Here is a 24,078-nt window from a genome sequence, read left to right on the forward strand (position 1 = left end):
CATGAAAGCGGGGGCTTTTTTTCTGTTTTTTTTTTTTTTTTTTTTTGTACTAAATTGCGTGGACAACGTGACACAGTTACAACAGCTGTTCAGACACATGTAACATGACTCAGAAATAAAATATAAGATACATCTGGGAGGGAAAGTAAAGCCTACATAGAAGAAAAACAGCTGTATTTTTCACTTATATATATATATATATATATATATATATATATATATATATATATATATATATATATATATATATATATATATATATATCGTTACATGTAAAGTCTGTCTAATATTTAAAGAGCTCATATTTGTCTAAATCCACTTTTCTTAGTCTGTGGTTCATTTCTTTGTGTATTTGGACCCTAATAGTTCACACAGTTTGAATTTGAACCCTCCAGCTGCTGCAAAACTATCTTTATATTCATTTTGGCAAAAATCCAGTGGATTTCTACAACCTGTTTGAATTACTGCTTAATTTGTTGCATCTATAACTAGTTATGTCACATTTGCACATATAAGGTCCAGACTTCCAGGTCCAGATTATGCCATAACTGTTTGTCAGCAAGTCATAATTATGAGATTAAAAAGTCAAAAGAATGAGAAAAAAGTTGAAATTATGATAAAAAGTCCAAATTATGAGATAAAGTCATAATTATGAGATAAAAATCGTAATTGAGAAAAAAGTCCAAATTATGAGATGAAAAGTCCAAATTATAAGATGAAAAGTCATAAATATGAGGGGAAAAGTCATAATTATGAGATAAAGTCAACAGTATGAAAGAAAGTTGAAATTATGATGAAAAGTCATAATTATGAGATTTTAAAAAGTCATAATTGAGAAAAAAAATCAAAATTATGAGATAAAAAGTCCAAATTATGAGATGAAAAGTCATAATTATGAGAAAAAGTCATGATTATGAGATAAAAAGTCAAAATTATGAGAAAAAAGTTGAAAATATGATAAAGTCATAATTATGAGACAAAAAGTCCAAATTATGATGAACATTTCTCCAGTATTTCTCCATACTTGTTTGTCAGCAGTGGTTGTAGTCCAGACTGAAAATCTGTCCAGACTTGGAGCCCATTACCTCAAATGTTCAGTTGTTGGTTGAACGGGACAGAGCAGCACAGCCGACAACCTGGAGGGGGCGGAGCCTGAAGTGGCTCATGTGCATTTAAAGGGCCAGCACTCCAAACCGCCTTTCTGGTGTCATTACTCAGAAATAGGGTTGAAGATGGACCTGTGGAGTTGAATGAATGAAGAATTCAGACCCAAGCAGAGCATTTACAGTTTATGGAGACCACAGGGAAATGAGGGAAAATGTATAAACCATTTAAAAAAGAAGCAAATATCACTGCTTTAAACCCTCCTTTTTCTTCTTTATTTTTCATATTATTTCTTAGTATTTCTATTACATTGTATAAAGTGACCCAGGTTATTTTCAGGCTTTAATATGAACTGATCACACAAACATCTGAGAGTGTTGAACAGGAGAGTTTTATTTAACTGAAGTAAAGTCAACAGTGAAGTTTACAGTCGTGATGCCTTCAAGGCCCGACGTCCTGGTAAAGCACAGATCATCATCGATGGAGGAAGACCACGTCCTCGTAACTGATGCGACGTACGTGAAGAAGAAACATCACTAAACGGGTTTGGCACAAAGGAAGGAGTTCTTCACCTTGCACTTGGCGTCGTTGACAAAGTCTTTTCCTGATGAAACAGATCATTTACAGACATTATTTATGTGTGAAGTGACTCTGAGACATCATGTACAGCTCCAGTTACTCCTTATTTCAGCTGTTTTCACTAAATTTACTGTTTATTCCATTTGTAATAAGAATGGTACGGGTAAGAAGTATAAGAATATCTGCTCTTAGATTGTGTTGTTAATATTTGTAGTTTTTTACCGCTGCTGGAACGCTGTAAATATTCCAAATATGGAACTAATAAAGGATCGTATTATCTCATTGAACAAACCAGTTGAACTCCTTTAATGAATATGAGGTCGTAGCCTGTTTCCTCCTTCACTGCAGCTGAAAACGAGCCTCCTCTGCAGTTTCACAGGCTTTTTCATGTGTTATGATGTAATGAATGTTGTTCTAAATCAGCTGGAGTTTCCAAACAGTGGAGGTCTGTTATAAACTGAGACTAAAACTCATCTTTTCTCCTTGGCTTTTGAAACCATGTGAGATGTTTGAATAATTATTTTTATTTGGTTGTTTTATTTGGTATTGGTTTATTGTTCTTATTTTTGTTGTTTTTAATTTATTCATGTATTTTATTCCTTTATTTAAGTTTTATTTATTCTCCTGTACAGCACTGGTTATTCGTACAGTTATTCTATGTCTTTTTAATCTATTCTTGTATTTTATTCTACCAGCTTTAACTGAGTCCATCTCACCTCCCAGGTTGATCTCCATGCAGTGTTCTTGTCCCAGGTTGTTTGGTTCTCCTTTAGCCCAGCCCTTGAAGTCAAATTTGGACCCGTCGCTCCACAGCCAAACGCCCTCCTGAAACACAGACGCTCCAAACGGTCACTTCATAACGTCCACTGCCCGTTAGCTGAACTTAAGGCTGGGACTAAACTGGACCGACCTCAGCTCCAACATGAAGCCAGTACAGAGGTTCCTTACAGGTGTAATACCACTGATGGCCACAGGGCGCTGCTCTGAAAAGCCCAGATAGAACTGATCTCTAAAAACCATCACTAAATTTCATCATTGTGGTCGCATTGGTTTTATTTAGACCTTCTGATTCATCTCCATTAAAGCTTTGACGTCTGCCTTGACTGACCAGGCTTTGATTGACAGATTTTATTTATTTATTTAATTTAATAAGATGTTTTCCTCAGAACCAGTTCCACTAGTCGTGTTTAACAGGTCACGCAAACAAAACTGGAAACTTACTTTGTTACTCAGTGCTTGATGAAGTTTATTATTTTACTGAGTCAATAAGCTAATGTTAGCATTAGCTCACCCATCAAACCTTGTGATGGGCAGCTCTGCGCCTTTTGGTAGGAAAATCCAGCAATGACATTAATCAGCCACTGGGACAGCATTCATAGTGCAGAATTCCACAGGACCACAGCACTGAACTGACACAGAACTGACACAGAACTGATACAGAACTGAGGTCACATGGCACTCTCCTGCATCTAACATGTAGCTCCGCCCACCTTCTCCAGCCTCCAGAGCAAAGAACACCATAAAACATATAGAGTATTTAGAACAATAATTCCTATTCTGTACTATATACTATCACTAATTGGTTGTTTCGTCCATCAGTTGCCACAGTACTGTGGTAGAAAAATGCACAAAAGAATGAACTGACGTATACTCCACATATGAGCACAGTACTGTGGCAACAAGAGGAGAATGAGTTCATGGAACAGTATGTGTGACAAGGTTATTATCGTTAATGGAAACTAGAATTGTAAAAACATTTTCGTTAACGGAAATAAATAAAAACTATAATTAAAAGAAAAAAACAAAAACTGAAACTGTACTGTGTGCTTAAAAAACTAAAACGTATAAAAATTCTGGATAAAATTCCCTTCATTTTCGTTTTTGTCAATGGCGGATTGTTACGAAATCGATTTATTTTGCTCAAGCAATTTTAGCTGCTGGCACCATATGATATTTAACGGTCCGTCACTTGTGGTTTCCAGTCGTCTTCTGGTCCCCACTCTAACTGGAAGCATGGAGATTAAAGTTGGGAGAAAACAGCAGAGTCCTGTCTGGGATTTATTTGAATATGACGACGAAGAAGATAAAAGATATAAAAAAAACTACAACTAAGCATTTAGAAAATAATGAAAACTAATAAAAGCTAGTAAACCTGCTCTAAAAACTAATTCAAACTAACTGAATTAGAGAAAAAAAGTCAAAACTAAGTAAAACTAAACTAAAATGAAAAATCCAAAACTATTAGAACCTTGATCTGTGATTGGCTCTAGTACAAACTGATAACATTTGATTGGTCTGTGGTAATAGACAAACCCATATTTTGTGCCACAGTACTGTAGCAGTCGACACTGCCAAATTTAAATGCACAAAATATTGTACTGTTTTCCCTTATTCCAAAAAGACAATAAAATAATAAGCTGTTTACAAATCCTGTTAACTCTCAGATGGACATACTGTGATTAAAACTAAATGTCACTCGTTCAGATCCATAAACTCATCTTGTAAAAAAGATCATTTAGTGATAAATCTAAATATCTCATCTTTCAAGTGCACATTCTGTCTCGGTGTCGCGGCAGATCCTTTTTAACCATAAAACACCGACCTTTGACGCATCAGAGCCTCCGATCCAAGTCCTTTTATGAACTCCGGTGACGGTGTAGACCAGGTCTCGGATGAAGGCGTATTCTTGTGGACTGTGGATAGACGCCAGGTTGGCACCGCGGGAAACACAGGTACGCTGAAGAATAACAAAAACATATCAGAAAGAGTCCCAGTGGAGTTAAAACAGTTAAGACGGCCAATAAATACTAATTTAATTACATTTATTTAACTATTGTAACTTTTTAAAATTTGTAACCAATATATGTAGGACTTGTGGTTGAGTTGTAAAAATGGTTAATTGAACATGTTTGTGCATCAAATGGTGACACCAGACTATTGTTATAAATAAGAGCAAGAAAAGCACTCGGAGAACACAGACGTCCGCCAAAGCAGATCAGTGCCCCCCCGATCACCACCAAAATTCAATCATTTGTTCCTTGTGCCAGTATCAACATTTCCTGAAATTTTCAGCAAAATCCGTCCATAACTTTTTGAGTTATCATGCTAACAGACAAACACACAAAGCAAAGTGATCACAATACCTAATAATTAATAAGCTAATAATAAATAAATAATAAAAACGCTTGAAGCATTGCCAGCATTTCAACGTGACATCATGAACTGCGTACAGATAACACGCCACTTTTAATTGGCGTGTTGTCTGTACACGTTATAAACTTTCAGTGTGTATATTTACGCCGCATAAAATAGCACGTCATTAGCAGCTTGCACAATTAACGGTTAGGTTTAGGGTCAGCGATTAGTGCGATTAGTGGCTAGCGCATTGGCACACCATTAAAAGGCGTTAAACACGCAAAAGGATGAAAATGCGTACATATAGCACACCAAATGCAATAAACTGGCATCATATATAACGCAATTTCATGGAATCAGTGCATTTTCATCTGTATAATTGTATAAAGCAAATTTGCTAAGTTTGTAATTTTCTTTGAAGTTTTCAATGTATGTGTTCCTTCTAAGTTAAAAGAATCTAACTTTTTCCTACTCCGATTTCATGTTTTTCATGTGATTTTAGGTTCAGTTTGTTAATACAACACGTCAAATGAAAAAAACAAACTGTAAAGTCACACATTGTACTGAAAACAATGATAGATTATTATCCATTATTATTATCCATTATTATCAGAGTTCGTTTGGGCTGAAAAGAAAAACTACCTGATTTTGTCAAATAATCTATAAATAAACCCAAAGATTCAGTTTGTTTTCACAGAGGAGGAACAAAACCAGCCTTTTGGTGGATCACTGTCACACGATAGATAGATAGATAGATAGATAGATAGATAGATAGATAGATAGATAGATAGATAGATAGATAGATAGATAGATAGATAGATAGATAGATAGATAGATAGATAGATAGATAGATAGATAGATAGATAGATAGATAGATAGATAGATAGATAGATAGATACTTTATTGATCCCGATGGAAATTCAAGTTACCAAACAAGTCAAAGTAAACAGTTTTATAATGAAAAATAAATAAAGGCAAATCAAAAGTATTCCAGAACTGTTCAAATCCAGTCCAGAGGATTAAAGAACAGACGATGAAAATCCAAACAGTACCTCAGCATCAGCCCAGTCCTTTGCAACGCTGTTGAACATGTAGCAGTTGTTACCGAACGAAGTCCAACCAGGAGCACAGCAGCCTATGAAGCACAGCAACAAACAAACAAACAAACAAACAAACAAACAAACAAACAAACAAACAATGCTTATGTGATGTGAACATGTGACATGTTTGGTGATTTTTTAATTTTTTTATTTATTTTTACTTTCATCATATAAAACTCTGGATGTTGGAGCATTTTCAGAGAAATTTGTTGTCACTTCTGGACCCAGACTGCCATAAACTGACATTTGAATGAACTTTTCTACTGTCATTTCTTTTTTCATATAATTTTACTCATGTCTACGACTTCATTTATCTTGTGTCTTTTACATCCTTTTCATCTTATGTCTTAAAACTACTGCACTGTGCAAACCACTTAGGCAGCCTTTAGCTTTGTTGTTTTTGCAGTGTTGGAACAGGTGTGTGTCTATTTCTAATAACAAACGTGCAGGAAATATGTGCACGGTACTGAAAAGAAAAGTCAGAACTAAACTGGTTCTGCAGGTGAAGTCAGTGTTTACTGTTACCTCCATTTGATTCAGTAAATCTGCAACTGTTGAGTTGAATGCCTGGAGGTTTGTTTTGTTTTCTAAATGCATGACTACACATAATAATTACTCAGTCACTGTAGTAATATATGTACAAGTGGAATATACAGTAAATATATGAACAATATTAAAAACAAAAATGCATTTCAGAAAAAAAACATATGAGTGCTATAGAAGTTCTATGGAACCATCTAGACAGAGAAAAGGATAAAAACCATGAAGCCTCTGAAAATTACAACTTTTTGGAAAGATGTTGGAATAAAAATAGAACAGATTTTGGGTTTTAAATTACAACAACCCACTCTTCCACTTTTGTTAGGAGATCTTCCCGACGATTTGACAATAAATGACAAATACCTCCTAAAAATTTTTGGTGCAGCAGCAAAAAAAAAAAAAAAACACTCAAAAATGAAATGAAACTTGAGTCACCGGTGCTGGAGGACTGGATGAACATGTCAGATGAAATTCACAGAATGGAGAGAAGAACATTTATGCTGAGGCTGCCAGATGAACTACACATGAGAAGGTGGAACAAATGGATTAGTTTCTTTAAAGACAATGAATGTGTGGTTTGTCTCAGTCCTGAGTGTTGTGTGAACTGCTGCTCAGATTTAAATATGTAACTTGAGTTCTGCTTTATAACTGCAGCCATTATTATTTTTGCTTTTGGATTGTGACCAGTATCTGTTGCTGAACGTTGTTTGTTTTGTTTTGTTTGGCTTATGTTCTGTATAACAAATGTTAAAATTAATAAAAATTAAGTGTCAAAAAAAAACAAAACATGAAACCTCTGAGACATTCTGCACAACATGTGAAATATAACAAAAGATTATTACAGGAAACATCCAGACACGTGAAGACTGAATTTAAATGGAGGTGACACTAAATACTGACTTCACCTGCAGAACCTGTTCAGGTCTCTTTTCTTTTCAGTACCGTGCACATATTTCCTGTTAGAATTACAGACTCACGCCCGTTACAACGCTGCTGCCTCAGACTTTTGCACAGTTCTGTACATTCCACGTCTGTAATGAGGGTAAACTCGTCCACAGAACACACTCCACCTGTTTTAATTAGATAATATATTGACATAATGCAGCATATTTTCCTGTTCCAGTCTTTGACCCAATAAAATCTGTCCTGAGCTCCATTTTTGGCCCCAACCCTCAGTTTGGTAAACGCAGACACAGCAGAATATGTGTGTTCTGCTGTTACTGTGCATGCATTGCATAATGGGAGTGGATGAGTGTCTGGTTCTAAGGTCGACTGTTTATTAGGGGTGGTAGAAAATATCGATTCTGCATTATATTGTGATATTTCATTTCACGATACTGTATCGACATTAAAAAGTACTGTATTGGTACTTTTAGGTATTTAGTCAAATGCAGATATTGTGAAGGTTCATTTTTGTTTTTTGTTTTTCTTAATTATTTATATCTTATTCATTATTATTTAACACTGTTTTATTAAATAATGGTTATTTGAATCCTCCTAAAAGCACTTTTTTCTGTCTGAGAGGCAGATGGTAGTTCCTTTTCTGGGATCGCACAAAAATACTGTTCTGATGTTAGTTGTGAACTAATAGAATATGAACGTTTGAACAGGATCTGAAACTGTAATGTCTGTAAAACAGAATTTCAGTTTGAACACAGAAACATTTGGTGATATAGCATTAGATCCTGTTGGGATCAAATAAAAATGGGTTCAGTATTTTTGCAGATTTCTCCTGTAATTTAATTCTTCCAGGAAATAATTATTTAAAAAAAGAAACAAACAAAAATCACCTTTTTAACAGTATCATGATATATCGTGATATATTGTATCGTGATCCTACTATTGTGATTTGTATTGTATTGGCAGATTCTCGCTGATGCACAGCCCTACTGTTTACATGTGTAATAAATGAGTTTGTGTAATCTAAGTAAAGGGTTCATTCTTTTTACATTTCATGGGTATAATTTTGTGTTTGTTTGATGGTCTTTTACAACTTTATTGAAATGAAATGAGTGAATGAATTAAAATAAACAGACACCTACCGTCAGCCTGAACCTGTGGATGCACAGAACACAGTATCAGCAAAGAACAACCAATAATACGACTTACAACAGTAGCGTTTTTATAACCTGACCCTACAATGTTCAGTAATAAGAGTTTTACTGTTTAACAACGTGCTACCAAACAGCTGAACTGCCCTTCAGTGGTAAATGTAATGAAACCAGAAAAATGTATTCAGAATTTAGTTGAAATATAAAAACAAATCAGACATGACACATTTCTATTTTAGTGTTTTTATAATCTGCTCCATGAATTTTTCCGAAGCCTCCACCTACTTTTGTTCCAACACATCTGTGGCTGAATCTAAACCTGTTTAACCCTTTAATGTCTGCTCCGGTGTACATTTTCAGTCATTGTATCTTATCAAAAAATGTTTTCAACTATAAAATTATGCTAAAAATTACGTCAAATTTTTCATGTCATTCTCCTTTCTCCTTCTCCTTCTCCTTCTCCTACCCCTCTCTCCTTTTTTTCTTTTTTCAGGTGATAAATTGTAGATTCTTTTCATGTTCATTGTATGTACATTTGTACACATGAGGATACATGGGACTGCTGGTGGGTGGGTAGAGGTTAAAAATCATTATATCACATGTGTATTAAATATGTTTGTTTTTTTTTTTTTTATACTTTTGTAAAGTAAAATTAGAATTAAAAAAAACAAACAAAATATCACTGTTTTTAGGTTGTTTGTTATTTTCCTAAATAAGAACACCCCTCTAGGTTTCTGAAAGTATAATTTTCTAAAACTATGTTCTTGACAAATGCTTGAATTGCTATTTCTGTAAAAAAGATAATGATGCAAAGATGTTTCTGATTATTGTGAGTATTTTACTGTTTAAAAATACCTTCTCCACTAATAAAAGAAAAAAATAATTATGCAATTTTGATGAAAAATTCAAACATATGAACATTCACTGTTGCCAATATCTTGTATTTAACATTATTCTATTGAAGATTTGAAGAAAAAAATCTTAATCAGTGTGGTTTTTCACCTTTTCCAGATGGTTCTAATGTATATTATCATGTATTATTCTAAAATATTACCAGTATTGTAACAGCAGATGGTTCGTCATTTGGATTAATAATAGATGGACAGTTATACTTTTACCAAGAAGGGAAATCTTTATTTTTTAGAAATGTGAAGAAAAACTTTTCCATAGTTTGTTTGTTTTTTAGTGGGGGCATTAAAAGGTTGACTTATCTGAGATAATAAATCCATCTGGTGCAGTGCGATCATGTCAACACTGGTCAAATATTTACCAGCGCTTTGTTCTGTTCATTATTCTGAAGTATAAGGGTGGGGTCTCAGGATTCAAATAAAAAACTGAATCGTACCGAGTCCATCCAGAGTCCGCCGGTCAAACAGACGAGGGCGACGAAGCGAAGAGCAGACGCCATCTGTGTGACGACCAAAAACAGACACTTAACAGTGTTCACATGAATCTGACAGTGTTAGGATTTCAGTCACTTTGTTGTAATAATTCTTCACCACTCAGACACTGGACACTTAAAGGGAAATGTTCCGATTTTTACCTGATACTGGCCTCATTTTCAGTTTATTCATTCATTCATTATCTGAACCTGCTGGAGCCTATCACAGTTACATATGGGTGAAGGGGGGTTCACCCTGGACATGGCACCAGCTCATCACAGAGGTGACACACACACACACACACACACACACACACACACACACACACACACAAACAACCAACCCCTCACATTCACACCTATGGACAACTTAGGTTAAACCAGCGGTTCTCAACTTTTTTTTTCTCCTGACCCTTTTTTTTTTTTTCCAACTATATTTATTGAACATTTTCAATGAACACAACAGCCATTACATCAATTCCTAACAGTCAATGCGCAATCAAGAATGACATATCTGACTGTCAACACCCATCCTTTCCCACCCACCCAACCCACTGGCTAAATAAATAAATAAATAAATAAATAAATAAATAAATAAATAAATAAATAATAAGGAAAAACATAAAAGAAAATCAAAAACCGAAACCATAAATAATGATAAAGGAACTGAAATTGTAAAAGTAAAAAAAAAAAAAAAACTCCTGACCCTATTTTAACAATAAAATGTGAATAACCGGAACAAATATGAACAACCTGAAATGTCTAAAGAAAATTCAGCACAATTTGAACAGTTTTCTTCCTGTTCCTCAGTGTTTAGTGTCTTTGTTGATCCGATCCATAATGCACATGGACAAATGAGTTGAGGCAGAATATTGTTAAAACTGCACTGATTTTTTCTAAAGAAATTTCATTTTTTTCAGGTTATTCACATCTTTTTGTTTGGCTAGTTTATAAAAGTAAGTATTTTCAAAATTAAAGGGTTTTTTTTGCACTAAAACAAAGACAGAACTTTGCAGTTGTCATTTTTTTATAGGTTATGTTGTTCTTATTTTCCTGGTCCGGCCCACTCCAGATCAAATCAGACTGAATGTGGAACCTGAAAGAAAATGAGTTTGAGAACCCTGAAGGGTCAAAGGTCAAAGTCAGCCTTACCTTCAGACGATCAGGTGAAGTTTCTGTTCACAGCACTGTGTTGCGTTTATATACCGTCGACAGGATTAATTTTCCTGTCGTCCAATGACATCCTCCTGTTTGTGCTGTTGTATCAGTAAATATTGGTAAAACCTTCAGTAAATGTCATATTCTTCATGAAACAAAGGGCTCTTTCATGACTTTTAGGTGACAGATTCCTCCAAGTTTTCAGTTTGTGAAGGGTTCTAGATAATGGACCAACAGCTTCATAACTTTATCATTCAATCAAATTTGATTTATATAGCGCCAAATTATAACAAAGGTTATCTCATGACACTTTACACATAGAGTTGGTCCAAACCAGACTGAAGCCAATTTACAGAAACCAACAGAATCCTCCAGGAGCAAACACTAGTGAGTGGAGCCAGAGGACGGAAAAAGTACCTTTAACAGGTTTAAACCTGGAGCAGAAGCAGACTGAGGATGGACGAGTGACAGGAGGAGAGAAAGGGTTAAAGAGAGAGAGTAAAGGAGGAGAGAGAGAGAGAGAGAGAGAGAGAGAGAGAGAGAGAGAGAGAGAGATGTTGGGGGAGAAGGGGGTGATGTTAGTTGTGAACTAATAGAATATGAACATTTGAACAGGATCTGAAACTGTAATGTCTGTAAAACAGAATTTCAGTTTGAACACAGAAACATTTTGTGATATAACATCAGATCCTGTTCTGATCCAATAAAAATGTGTTTAGTATTTGTGCAGATTTCTGCTGTAATTCCATTCTTCCAGGAAATAATAAAAAACCCAAAAAACCAAAAAACAAAACAACACCAGTAAAAAAATTGCCTTTTTCACAACATCATGATATATTGTGATATATCATATCGTGATCCTAGTATTGTAATTGTATCATATTTTATTGTTTTATTACGTAATAATTATTTGAATCATCCTAAAAGCACTTTTTACTGTCTGAGAGGCAGATGTTAGCTCCGTTGTTGGGACTGAACTCAAATCCTGTTCTGATGTTAGTTGTGAACTAACAGAATATGAACATTTGAACAGGATCTGAAACTGTAATGTCTGTAAAACAGAATTTCAGTTTGAACACAGGAACATGTTGTGATATAACATTAGATCCTGTTCTGATCCAATAAAAATGTGTTTAGTATTTGTGCAGATTTCTGGTCTAATTAAATTCTCCCAGGAAATAATCATTTAAAAAAGAGAAACAAAAAATGGCCTTTTTAACAGTATCATGATATATCGTTATATATCATATCATGATCCTAGTATTGTGATTTGTATCGTATCACCAGATTCTTGTCAATACACAGCCCTATTCATGAAAATTACCTGCACATTTACAATTATGCAAATGAGGTGACTACAAAGCGGACCACATGAGTCCAACTCTGAGGTCCGTACCCGGTCTGCCTGTCCGCGTAAACGCATCAGATCTGATCATTACAATTATCAGATTACAAACACTTATTGTATTTTCATGGTCATGTAAAGGGGCTCAGTGACAGATGAGCTTCTGCTCTGTAACGTTCCCCACACCGTACTGTCCATGTTTACAGCCATGCCTCCACGTATAGAATCCTTTACAACTGATGAACTTAAACATGTGCAGCTGCAAACACTGAAGGCTAATACACACCATCTGTAATCCCACCTAATCCGATAAACTGCAAACACAGGAATCCTGTTTGGATCTGCTTACCCTTTGTGTTTTTGTAGAAGTGGCTGCTTTCAAACAAACTTCATCAGGATAACGTCTTAAGAAAGTGTTTGCACAGACAAACAGCAGACGTAGGATACCGACCAAGGCATGAAGTGAAGGAAACAGACACTTTTACATCAGGATGCACCGATCCAATACCAGTATCAGGCATCGACTCCGATACTGAGTGTGTGTACTTGTACTCGTACTCATAAAAGTAATCCGATACAAATGCATCGATACCACTTACGGCCGTGTGACATTCCCAGTTCAGTGCAGCAGGTACGAGGAGGAGGAATAATGTGTGTGGAGTTTGAAGAGTGTGGAGATTTAACCAAATAAATGACGGTGATAAAAGAAACACTGACTGACAGTAACGTTACAGACACAGACGGATACAGACGCAGCGTTCTGTCCGTCCTCTGTGTACATTCCATCTGTTTTCCAGGTGCTGGAGGATGAGTACCCAGATGGAGAATACCAGAATATTATTAAAATTATACTTACTTCTCTTAAGGCATTTCAGGTTGTTCATATTTGTTCAGGTTATTCACTTTTTTTTGTTTTAGTGTAAATACATGAAAATATTTACATTTACAAACAGAAACATTTGGAGTTGTCATTATTTATATGTTATTATGATCGTATTTTACTGATCTGACCCACTGGAGATTGAATTGGTCTGAACGTGGAACCTGAACTAAAAGGATTGTTAATATCTTAGTGTAATTCTTGCATTTCACAAATTCATCCCAAGGGCCGGACTGGACCCTTTAGCGGGCCGGATTTGGCCCCTGGGCCGCATGTTTGACACCTGTGGAATAAATGGACTGATTAATGTTGGAAAGACTGAATAATGTGAATGTAATGTTGTGTAGTGAACCCATGCAAGGTTTGTGTGTTCACTTTTTGTTGTTTTTGCTGAAAGTGTTTATAAAATTTCAATAAAAACTTAAGTGAAAAAAAAAACAACAACAGTAAACAAATGTTAGTATGGATAGAATCCTCCACTGGATGTGCTAACAGCTGGTGGATCTGGGCGTCTCGTCAGTTCCACATCTTTCTGCTCGTGTTGATATGTTTGTTTACTCTACACGGCCTGCGCTCGTTTTTAAATCCCCCCGGTGCAGGGGTCACACATGCAATACGTCAGCGTTTTTCAACCTTGGGGTTGGGACCCCACGTGGGGTTGCCTGGAATTTCTAGTAATTAATTTACAAAAAAAAATAACTTACTAATAAAAAATATATGGTGAGTTGAGAGAGACAATCACGATGCATAAAAGACTGAAACTGCAGCACTGTGGTTCTGTTCATCTGTCAAATGTTCACTGTGGTCAGCTTCAGATGCTGCAGCTCTTTCATAATTCATAGTTTCAGTTCTTGTTTGTTCAGTATTAATTGTCCTCCTTGTAAATCACAGCTGGACTGACTGTACATATCCTGACCAAGGAAAATCCAATTCTCCCTTTGTGCAGTAATCTACACCTGGATTTACTGCCTCTGTCCACAATAATATACATCATACAGACTAAATGTCAACTAAAATTTATATTTATTTGAAACATAGGATAGAAAACTATTACATGATCAAATATAAATTAATTTTAGCAAAAATATGTCTCCATTTTGAATGTCTGGGGTCACCAGAAATTTGTGATGTTAAAATGGGGTCACGAGCCAAAAAAAGGTTGGAAACCACTGCAATACGTCATCACACCTTGGTTGCAGAACCAGAGGTGTTCCTTTTACATAGTGTCCCTGAATCCTGAGTCCACCTTTATCAGGGCTCTGTTAGAACCTCCAGAGGAGTTACAGAGGTGGAACCAAATGATCCACCATTTAATTTACATGGAATAAAGGTGGAATATTCCCAGAACAGAGGTGCTGTGGAAAAGGGGCTACAGATTCTTTTCTGCTGGTTCCAGGACGCCAGGGCCCTGAGGCGTCTGCAAACAAAAGAATTCTTGTTGGTCGTTAAGGCATCGAAACTTTCACAACTGTTTCACAAAGCCTTTGTTCCTGCTGCTGTCACACAGATGAACAAGCTGTAGCCACATACTGCACAGAATGCACTTAATGAGTTCAGCTGGTATTTATTAGGGCCCGGTCGTTCTTAGGATATTAACTTGGATCCACACTAGGGATGTAACGATTACTGGTATAATGATAAACCACAGTAAAATTCCCAACGGTTAGTATTACCGTTTAAATTATAATGATCATGATAACAATGTTTGACTACTGCACTTTGATCTATCTGTCTGTCTGTCTGTCTGTCTGTCTGTCTGTCTGTCTGTCAGTCTGTCTGTCTGTCTGTCTGTCTGTCTGTCTGTCGGTCTGTCTGTCGGTCTGTCTGTCTGTCTGTCGGTCTGTCTGTCTGTCGGTCTGTCTGTCTGTCTGTCTGTCTGTCTGTCTGTCTGTCGGTCTCTGTCTGTCTGTCTGTCTGTCTGTCGGTCTGTCTGTCTGTCGGTCTGTCTGTCTGTCTGTCTGTCTGTCGGTCTGTCTGTCTGTCTGTCGGTCTGTCGGTCTGTCTGTCGGTCTGTCTGTCTGTCTGTCTGTCGGTCTGTCTGTCGGTCTCTGTCTGTCGGTCTGTCTGTCTGTCTGTCTGTCTGTCTGTCTGTCGGTCTGTCTGTCGGTCTGTCTGTCTGTCTGTCTGTCTGTCTGTCTGTCGGTCTCTGTCTGTCTGTCTGTCTGTCGGTCTGTCTGTCTGTCTGTCTGTCTGTCGGTCTGTCTGTCTGTCTGTCTGTCTGTCTGTCGGTCTGTCTGTCGGTCTGTCTGTCTGTCTGTCTGTCGGTCTGTCTGTCGGTCTCTGTCTGTCTGTCTGTCTGTCTGTCGGTCTGTCTGTCTGTCTGTCGGTCTGTCTGTCTGTCGGTCTGTCTGTCGGTCTGTCAGTCTGTCTGTCTGTCGGTCTCTGTCTGTCTGTCTGTCTGTCTGTCTGTCTGTCTGTCTGTCGGTCTGTCTGTCTGTCTGTCTGTCGGTCTGTCTGTCTGTCTGTCTGTCGGTCTGTCTGTCTGTCTGTCGGTCTGTCGGTCTGTCTGTCGGTCTGTCTGTCTGTCTGTCGGTCTGTCGGTCTGTCTGTCGGTCTGTCTGTCTGTCTCTAAAAAAGAAACTCAAACTCAAACTTGATCTGGAAAATGGTCAGACAATGTCCATAAGGTTCCATCTTTAATGCACATTTGTATGTTTGATGTTTACATGGTAATATTTGAAAGTTTCTGCCAACAGAAAGTAGATTGTGTTGTTATTTTATTTGTTTTTCTTTTTTGTTTTTTTTCCAAAATAGTATGGATTAGGAACGTAACCATATGAAAATTTCATATGACGGTTATTGTGACCAAAATTATCACGGTTATCATTATTATCGCTGTATTGTTGAAATTGTGCTCAAAATGTTCAAAAAGTACTAATACACACACTGAAAGAATTTAACCAAGTTGTATTTTGAAAAAACAAAAACAAAAACAAAAACAAAAAAACAAATAAAATAACAGCACGATCTACTTTCTGTTGCAGAAACTTTCAAATATTACCATGTAAACATCAAACATACAAATGTGCATTAAAGATGGAACCTTATGGCCATTGTCTGACCATTTTCCAGATCAAGTTTGAGTTGTTTTAGTTTCTTTTTGATAGATAGATAGATAGATAGATAGATAGATAGATAGATAGATAGATAGATAGATAGATAGATAGATAGATAGATAGATAGATAGATAGATAGATAGATAGATAGATAGATAGATAGATAGATAGATAGATAGATAGATAGATAGATAGATGCAGTCACTGCTCCACAAACGCAGCCATACCACATCAACACTCAATAAATAAATGATGAATGAACCTGGTGTCGTTTCATGTCGTCATGGAAACGTGAAGCCTGAATATCGAGCTCATGGATGTCTGATCATTCCACCTGTCAATCATAGATTTGACTTCTATTCATGCGTTCTTGTTCTCTGTAAATCCTCTCTCCTCCTTCATTCCACAGATTGTTTGCTGAACTGAGCATCTTTTTACGAGAAGCGCTGAAGTCGTTTCCTTGTTCTTTACCAGAAGACAATCCTGATATTTCTGTTTAATATATAGGTCAACATAATTATCATTCTTTAAGTTGGAAGTGTGTGGGTATAAATATGAGCGCTGCTCTTCGTTTTCCAAGTCAAACTGCAGTTGGTTGTTCTGATCGTCCTCAGCCGACGCCACAGCAGAGGTAAAACTGCACACATTTACTAGTGCTGCTCAGCTGGAAGCATTTATGACCAGACCTGCTTCATTTTTAAGCACAATTGTTTTTATTTTGACGAACATTGTGACAGGGGTAATATAAAATACAAGATAAAACATCAAGGCATACAAGTTTTTTTGTATAATTTTAATGTTTCTGATTTGGACTGTTCTACTGCCTTTTTAAAGATCACAGAATTTAGATTTTTATCCACAAATATTCAACCTAATACATTTTTTCAGTCCTATAATTCATTTAACTGTTTCTTATTAGCCTGATCAGTTCAGTTAAATCTGATGAATATTTTTCCTCAGATGGCATCGACTCTCCGTTTGATTCTCCTCGTCTGTTTGACCTGTGGCCTGTTCATTGCCGAAGCTGTAAGTGACGATTAATTCAAGATATTACTACACATGATGTGAACATCTGTCATAAATGTTGTTTTTGTTATTTGCTCCTTTAAAAATCTCCCTGATAGAATGACAGAGTAATTCAACTAAAAGCTATTGTTTCATTTTATAACTAGTAACACTTTAAAATACCAGTGAGGTCTAAATGAAGTTTGAACTGATTTAATGTTTAGTTTTTTCAACGATTAGACGATAAAAAAAAAAAACCCAAAACATATATGAAGTGTAGGTCTGGGTAATATGGACAGAAACTGACATCTCAGTTTTTCCTAAGGATCATGGATGATCTGCTCATTTTTTAATTTTATTTTTACAATTAGAATTTTAGTTTTTCATTTGGAAAGATACTTTACAACAGACAACTAAGCACATTTGTACATCATGGAACAAACTAGAAAAGTACTCAGAGAGCGCAGACCTCTACCAAGGCAGATCAGCCCCCCCGGAGAGGGGGAAATCTCTGTTTTCAAAAATACCCGGCTTCATGTAAACACAGCCTCAATCTGGTAATGAGCTCCGCCTAAAGTATGTCTATTTAAATAAACAGAGTGAATGGACTGATTTACCAGATGCATTTGTGTTTGCAGGGGGCCACAAATACCCGCTGGTCCGGTAAGTAGCACTGATTTCTGCTCATATTCATCAAGTTGTGTGTCATGTTCAACAACAGAAGATAGAAGCTTTTCCAAACAGCTAATTTCAAGCACACACAAGATACTATTGATACTGCAGAATTCAAAAATACTACAGAACTGTGGTATTTAAGACCGTGCATCACTATGGTGTGGTTGAGTTTAGACACAAAACCGACAGGACTGGTAGATTTTAAAATGAATAGGGTTTTACTAGAAGGAATTATTGTTAGGATCCTGACAGGTTCATTGGTCCAATCTAATCTGCCTGTGAGCGTGAACAAAGGTTATTATCATTAACAAAAACTAACAAAATGATGAAAACTAGAATTGAAAAAACATTTTTGTTAACTGAAATAAATAAAAAACAATAATTAAAAGAAAAAAACGATAACTAACTGAAACTGTATTGTGTGCTTACAAAACTAACTAAAACAGATAAAAATTATGGATAAAATTCCCTTAGTTTTCATCTTTGTCAATGTTGGATTGATATGAAAGCGATTTATTTCACTCCAGCAATTTTAGTTTTCTTAGCAATTTTCTTTTAAAAACTGAAGACAAATGCTAAAGTGTGTTTTGTCTGGAAATAATTTGTTTTACTCCTTAATACAGTTAATAATGTGTATTGAGTAGATTATTTTATATTGTGCATTTAACCTAAAACACAGAAAGAAGAAAGAACAACAAAATCTGAACTGAGACAGCTGTAGGAGTAAATGGGGACAAAACTGTAATTTGGCAAATATATGCATTTTAATGTTATTTTTGTTTATTCAAGTACAGTAAGCAGATTAACTCTATTTACATTAACAACGGTCCATATGTAAGATGTGGTACCTTTTATTTAAAAATGTAGACTTTTTATTGACGTCGTGCTGTGCAGATAAGCTAAAGCTGACGGTGATTTCCACAAGTGTTAAGAAGAAATGAGTGGATTTTAAAGTGGACAAAGAAATGGGACATAATTCTTCTAAACTGACACAGTGGTGACCGCTGCATACGTACAGTTTTGGTAACTGCTGATCTCATAATGATCATCAGTACACCAGCTGACCTCTGCTCAGTTCCACCCCCCTTCTACTTCCTCCTGCTGACACTAGAGGTCACCAGAAGACAACAGATCCTCCGGTCCTGTCATGTTCCTGGATAACCTTAACTCTCTCCTGGGTGTAAAGTACCAGTTGTATTAGAATTGTTTTGTTTTTCTGACGTTAACCGTTGTTTTGCAGGCTGTCCATGGTATTGGAGCAGATACGGATCTCGCTGTTTCAGGGTTTATAACAGCTATAAAAGGATGATAGATGCAGAGGTACGTCAGTCCATCATTCTTAACTGGCCTGCAGATTTATTATGTTTATATAAAACTAGTATTTTTTTTTTCTCCCTGGTACCTGAAATTGATGTCTTTTTTTAAAGATGTCATAATGCACATTATAAATTTACTAAGAGTTTAGGAAGGAAAGGTGCAAACTGAGGCATAAAAATTCTCCAGAATGAAAGAAGAACAAAATTTTTGTTTTCCATTATTATCAGAGTTCGTTTGGGCTGGAAAGAAAAACTACCTGATTTTGAAATAATCTATAAATAAACCCAGAGATTCAGTTTGTTTTCACAGAGGAGGAACAAAACCAGCCTTTTGGTGGATCACTGTCACATGATAGATAGATAGATAGATAGATAGATAGATAGATAGATAGATAGATAGATAGATAGATAGATAGATAGATAGATAGATAGATAGATAGATAGATAGATAGATAGATAGATAGATAGATAGATAGATAGATAGATAGATAGATAGATAGATAGATAGATAGATAGATAGATACTTTATTGCTTCCAGGGGAAATTCCAGTGGTCCATTAGTTTGACTTGATCCAACGATCAGGAGAAAATCCACAGGGTTCAGATCTGGACTCAGAATCTGATGACTCATCTGAGCTGGAAAACAGAACTTTAAGACTTGTTTCTTTTTAGAAATTAAAGATTACAGCTGTTGATTAATATTTAAAAACAAATAATTGCCACAGCTCTAGTGTCTGTTCCCAGTTTTGTCAAATCTCTGCTTTTCTTCTCCAGAAAGCATGTATGTCAGTTGGTGGGAACCTGGCCTCCATCCAGAATTATGGAGAACTGTCATTCATCAGACGTCTGATCTACAGAACACTGCGTTCATACAGACCAGCTTGGATCGGCCTCCATGACGCTGTTCAGGTACCACAGCAAACACACCTTTAACCCCCCCCCAACAAATCGCTCCCTGATTATGATAGTACCTGATCCATTTGAGGTTGAACTGGGCTACATTTGGCTCCTGAACTAAAATGATTGTTAGTATCTTAAGTGTAATTTTCACATTTCCTAAATTTATCCCACGAGCCGGATTAGACCCTAAAGTGGGCCACATTAGACCCTAAAGTGGGCTGCATTAGACCCTAAAGTGGACCACATTAGACCCTAAAGTGGGCTGCATTAGACCCTAAAGTGGACCACATTAGACCCTAAAGTGGGCTGCATTAGACCCTTAAGCGGGCCACATTAGACCCTAAAGTGGACCAGCTTAGACCATAAAGTGGGCCACATTGGACCCTAAAGCGGGCCAGATTGGACCCTAAAGCAGGCCGGTTTGGGCCCATGGGCCATATGTTTGTCACCTGTGGGCTAGGGCATCTCTGTGACCCTCATGTGGAATAAGCGGTTCTGAAAATACATGGATGCTGAAGTTCAAACAGCGGTGGTAGCTAGGGGTGGAAGAAAATATCAGCTCTGCAATATATCCAGATATTCCATTTCACAAAACTGTATCGATATTTTCAGGTATTTATTCAAATGCAGACATGGCAGAGGTTCATTTTTTTCCCCTTTTTTCTTTATATTTTCTTTATTACTATTTAACACTTTTATTAAATAATGTTAGTTCCTTTGTTGGGATCGCACAAAAATACTGTTCTGATGCTAGTTGTGAACTAATAGAATATGAACATTTGAACAGGATCTGAAACTGTAATGTCTGTGAAACAGAATTTCAGTTTAAACACAGGAACATTTTGTGATATAGCATCAGATCCTGTTGTGATCAAATAAAAATGTGTTTAGTATTTGTGCAGATCTCTGGTGTAAGTCAATTCTTCAAGGAAATAATCATTTAAAAAAAAGGAAACAAAAAAAAAAATCACGTTTTTAACAGCATCATTACATATCATGATATATCATATCGTGAACCTAGTATTGTGATTTGTATCGTATCATCAGATTCTTGCCGATACACAGCTGTAGTGGAGGCCCGTCTGTTCCACGTCCACAGAAGTAACAGTGTTGTTTTGCAGGAGCGACAGTTTATGTGGACCGACGGGTCGAGGGTTCGTTACACCTGCTGGGATCGTGGAGAGCCCAACAACCTTTACAGGAGAGAGCACTGCACCGAGGTCTACCGCAGCGGTAAGATGGATCCAACACAAGGACCAGGAGGTGGACTGAGCAGGGGACGCTTGGAATGTTTGGTCAACATTTTCTTTTTCTTTTTTTTGTGCAGGAATTTACTGGAGAGACCGCCCATGTTACTACTACAGGCCTTACATCTGCGCCAGAGACCGCTGATGGCACTGATCTGCGATGACATCACTTCCTCTACATTGACGTTCCTGCAGTTTGAAGTGTAGTTTATGGATAATTTTAACACATTCACTCCTACTGAATAACTTCAAATTAATAATCAGAAACATCTCTTAGTTATTCCTCTAAAAACATGTTAATCATAGGAAATTACTTTATGAAATGAAACTAATGAAATGTGATTTAAAAGGGGAGAATAACCTTGTCTTTATGGGTTTCTTTGGTAATTCTTATTTTAATAAAAATAAATAAGAAAAATCGAGCCTCTACTTGTGTGTTATTATCACTGAAGTGTCATCTTCACTTTTTCTCCGATCATGATAACGTTCGTCTTTCAATATCGTTCATTCATGATCAATATTAGATTATTTACAGTTTGATTTTCGGTGCAGAGTAGAAGTTGAAGAAACAGGACAATTCTTTGCAGTTATAAACTCATCAGATCAGGACAGTTTAAACCAGGGCTCTCAAACTCATTTTCTTTCAGGTTCCACATTCAGCCTGATTTGATCTGCAGTGGGCCGGACCAGTAAAATAAGAACTGAATAACCTAGAAATAATGACAACTGCAAATTTTTGTCTTTGTTTTAGTGCAAAAACACTCCATTAAATTATGAAAATACTTACTTTTATAAACTATCCAAACAAAAAAATGTGAATAACCTGAAAAAACAGAAATTTCTTAAGAAAAATAAGTGCAATTTTAACAATATTCTGCCTCAACTTATCATTTCTACATGTGCATAATGGATCAGATCTACAGACACTAAATACTGAGGAACAGAAGCAGAAAACAGTTCAAATTGTGTTTAATTTCCTTTAGACATTTCCGGTTGTTCATATTTGTTCAGGTTATTCACATTTTATTGTTACAGGATAGTTTGTAAATGTGAATGTTTACATAGTTTAATGTTACTTTTTGCACTAAAACAAAGACAAATATGTGAAGTTGTCATTATTTATAGGCATAGTGTAAAATTATTTTTTTCACCTGAGAAGAAATCAAACTGAGAAGAACATCTGGAGTCATTCTTTTTTGCAGGTTATTCTGCTGTTCTTATTTGACTGTAGATCAGGGCAGTCAAACTCATTTTAGTTCAGTTCCACTTACAGTCTAATACGATCTAAAGTGGGCCGGACCAGTAAAATAATATAAACAATAGGATAAGAACTGATACATAATGTCAACACCAAAGTTTTCTCTCTGTTTTTGAGTGAAAAAAAGCAAAATTCCGTGATGAAAATGTTTACGTCTAAGAACTGTACTTGAACATAACATGAACAAATATGAACCTGAAAATTCTTAAGAAAAATAAGTGGAATTTTAACAATATTACACCTGAGTTTATCATTTATACATGTGCATTACAACTTACAGATCACAGTGGATCTACAAATACACAAAACATTTAGGAACAGGCAGAATATTGGTACAATTCCACAGACTTCTCTTAAGACATTTGAGGTTATTCATATTTGTTCAGGTTATTCATATTTTGTTTGTAAAAGGCTAGTCTGTAAATGTAAGCATTTTTGTGTAATTTTCCTTTTTTTGTTTTCAGTTTTAATTATTTATAGGTTATTATGATAGTATTTTACTGGTCTGACCCACTTTAGACTGAACTGACCTAAAATTATTTTAACATCCCTGATTGTTAACATCTTAAGTGTCATTTCTGCATTTCACAAATTCATCCCAGGGGCCGGATTGGAACCTATGGTGGGCCGGATTTGGTCCCCGGGCCGCATGTTTAACACCTGTGCTGTAGATCATATTAGTCTGTATGTGGTAGTGATGTGATGTTCACGAACGAATCAAATCTTTTGAACGGCTCTTTAAAATGAACATGGGAACCGAGTCTTTGTAAAAAGCAGTTCTTTTTTTTTTTTTTTTTTTTTATAAGGAGGGAGTGTCTGATTGCCTGTCAGTTTACCAACATACTGTTCTTGTTCTGAGAATGTCACTATAGTTCAGGTATTTAAGTAATTGCAGTGATTAATCACTGTTGTGTTTTGTGCAGTTTTTATCGTATGTTTACACACAATTATTGTTCTTGTTTTGAAGAGAATAAAATGTTATTTCATAAGAAAATATATTATTTTCTTCTTTTTTAGGCTACAGACGAGTCCACATAATGTACTGTGATGTTTTTGGTCCAGTTCCATCATTTGTCTAATGTCACATCTCATGTCATGGATTTATTCCACACATTTGAACTAATTGTTCTTTTTTACGGAAAGATAATATTTACTGCTGCGCCAATTAAACACCTTTAAAATGTAATGTCAATCATCACATGTAGCCTATTTAGTCATTAAAACACTGGTGTTTCAAAATAATGCAAAAAACATAAAAGAGCCAGTCTTTAGTACGACTCTTGTTAGTGAACGACTCCCTTCAAAGAGCCAAAAGTCCCATCACTAGTATGTGGAACCTGAACGAAAA

At 36.1% G+C, this 24,078-nt stretch overlaps 2 protein-coding genes across 2 annotated transcripts; one reads left to right on the forward strand and one right to left on the reverse strand.

Annotated features, from left to right (window-relative positions):
- Positions 1 to 1,522: 1,522 nt before the first annotated feature.
- On the reverse strand, positions 1,523 to 11,053 carry LOC115422985 (galactose-specific lectin nattectin-like). The gene is made up of 7 exons (XM_030139651.1): positions 11,043 to 11,053; positions 9,855 to 9,917; positions 8,501 to 8,513; positions 5,871 to 5,953; positions 4,286 to 4,420; positions 2,400 to 2,508; positions 1,523 to 1,708 (listed from the first exon to the last, which is right to left on the reverse strand). Exons 2-7 carry the CDS (start codon positions 9,915 to 9,917, stop codon positions 1,641 to 1,643), a joined length of 471 nt encoding a protein of 156 aa, XP_029995511.1. The 5' UTR covers positions 11,043 to 11,053; the 3' UTR covers positions 1,523 to 1,640.
- Positions 11,054 to 17,974: 6,921 nt separating this feature from the next.
- On the forward strand, positions 17,975 to 21,838 carry LOC115421826 (galactose-specific lectin nattectin-like). The gene is made up of 5 exons (XM_030137768.1): positions 17,975 to 17,997; positions 19,250 to 19,329; positions 20,100 to 20,234; positions 21,347 to 21,458; positions 21,553 to 21,838. The coding sequence occupies exons 2-5, from the start codon at positions 19,315 to 19,317 to the stop codon at positions 21,615 to 21,617; spliced, it is 327 nt and encodes a 108-aa protein (XP_029993628.1). The 5' UTR covers positions 17,975 to 17,997; positions 19,250 to 19,314; the 3' UTR covers positions 21,618 to 21,838.
- Positions 21,839 to 24,078: the final 2,240 nt, after the last annotated feature.

Source organism: Sphaeramia orbicularis, chromosome 7, assembly GCF_902148855.1.
Source record: "Sphaeramia orbicularis chromosome 7, fSphaOr1.1, whole genome shotgun sequence".
Taxonomy (NCBI): Eukaryota; Metazoa; Chordata; class Actinopteri; order Kurtiformes; family Apogonidae; genus Sphaeramia; species Sphaeramia orbicularis.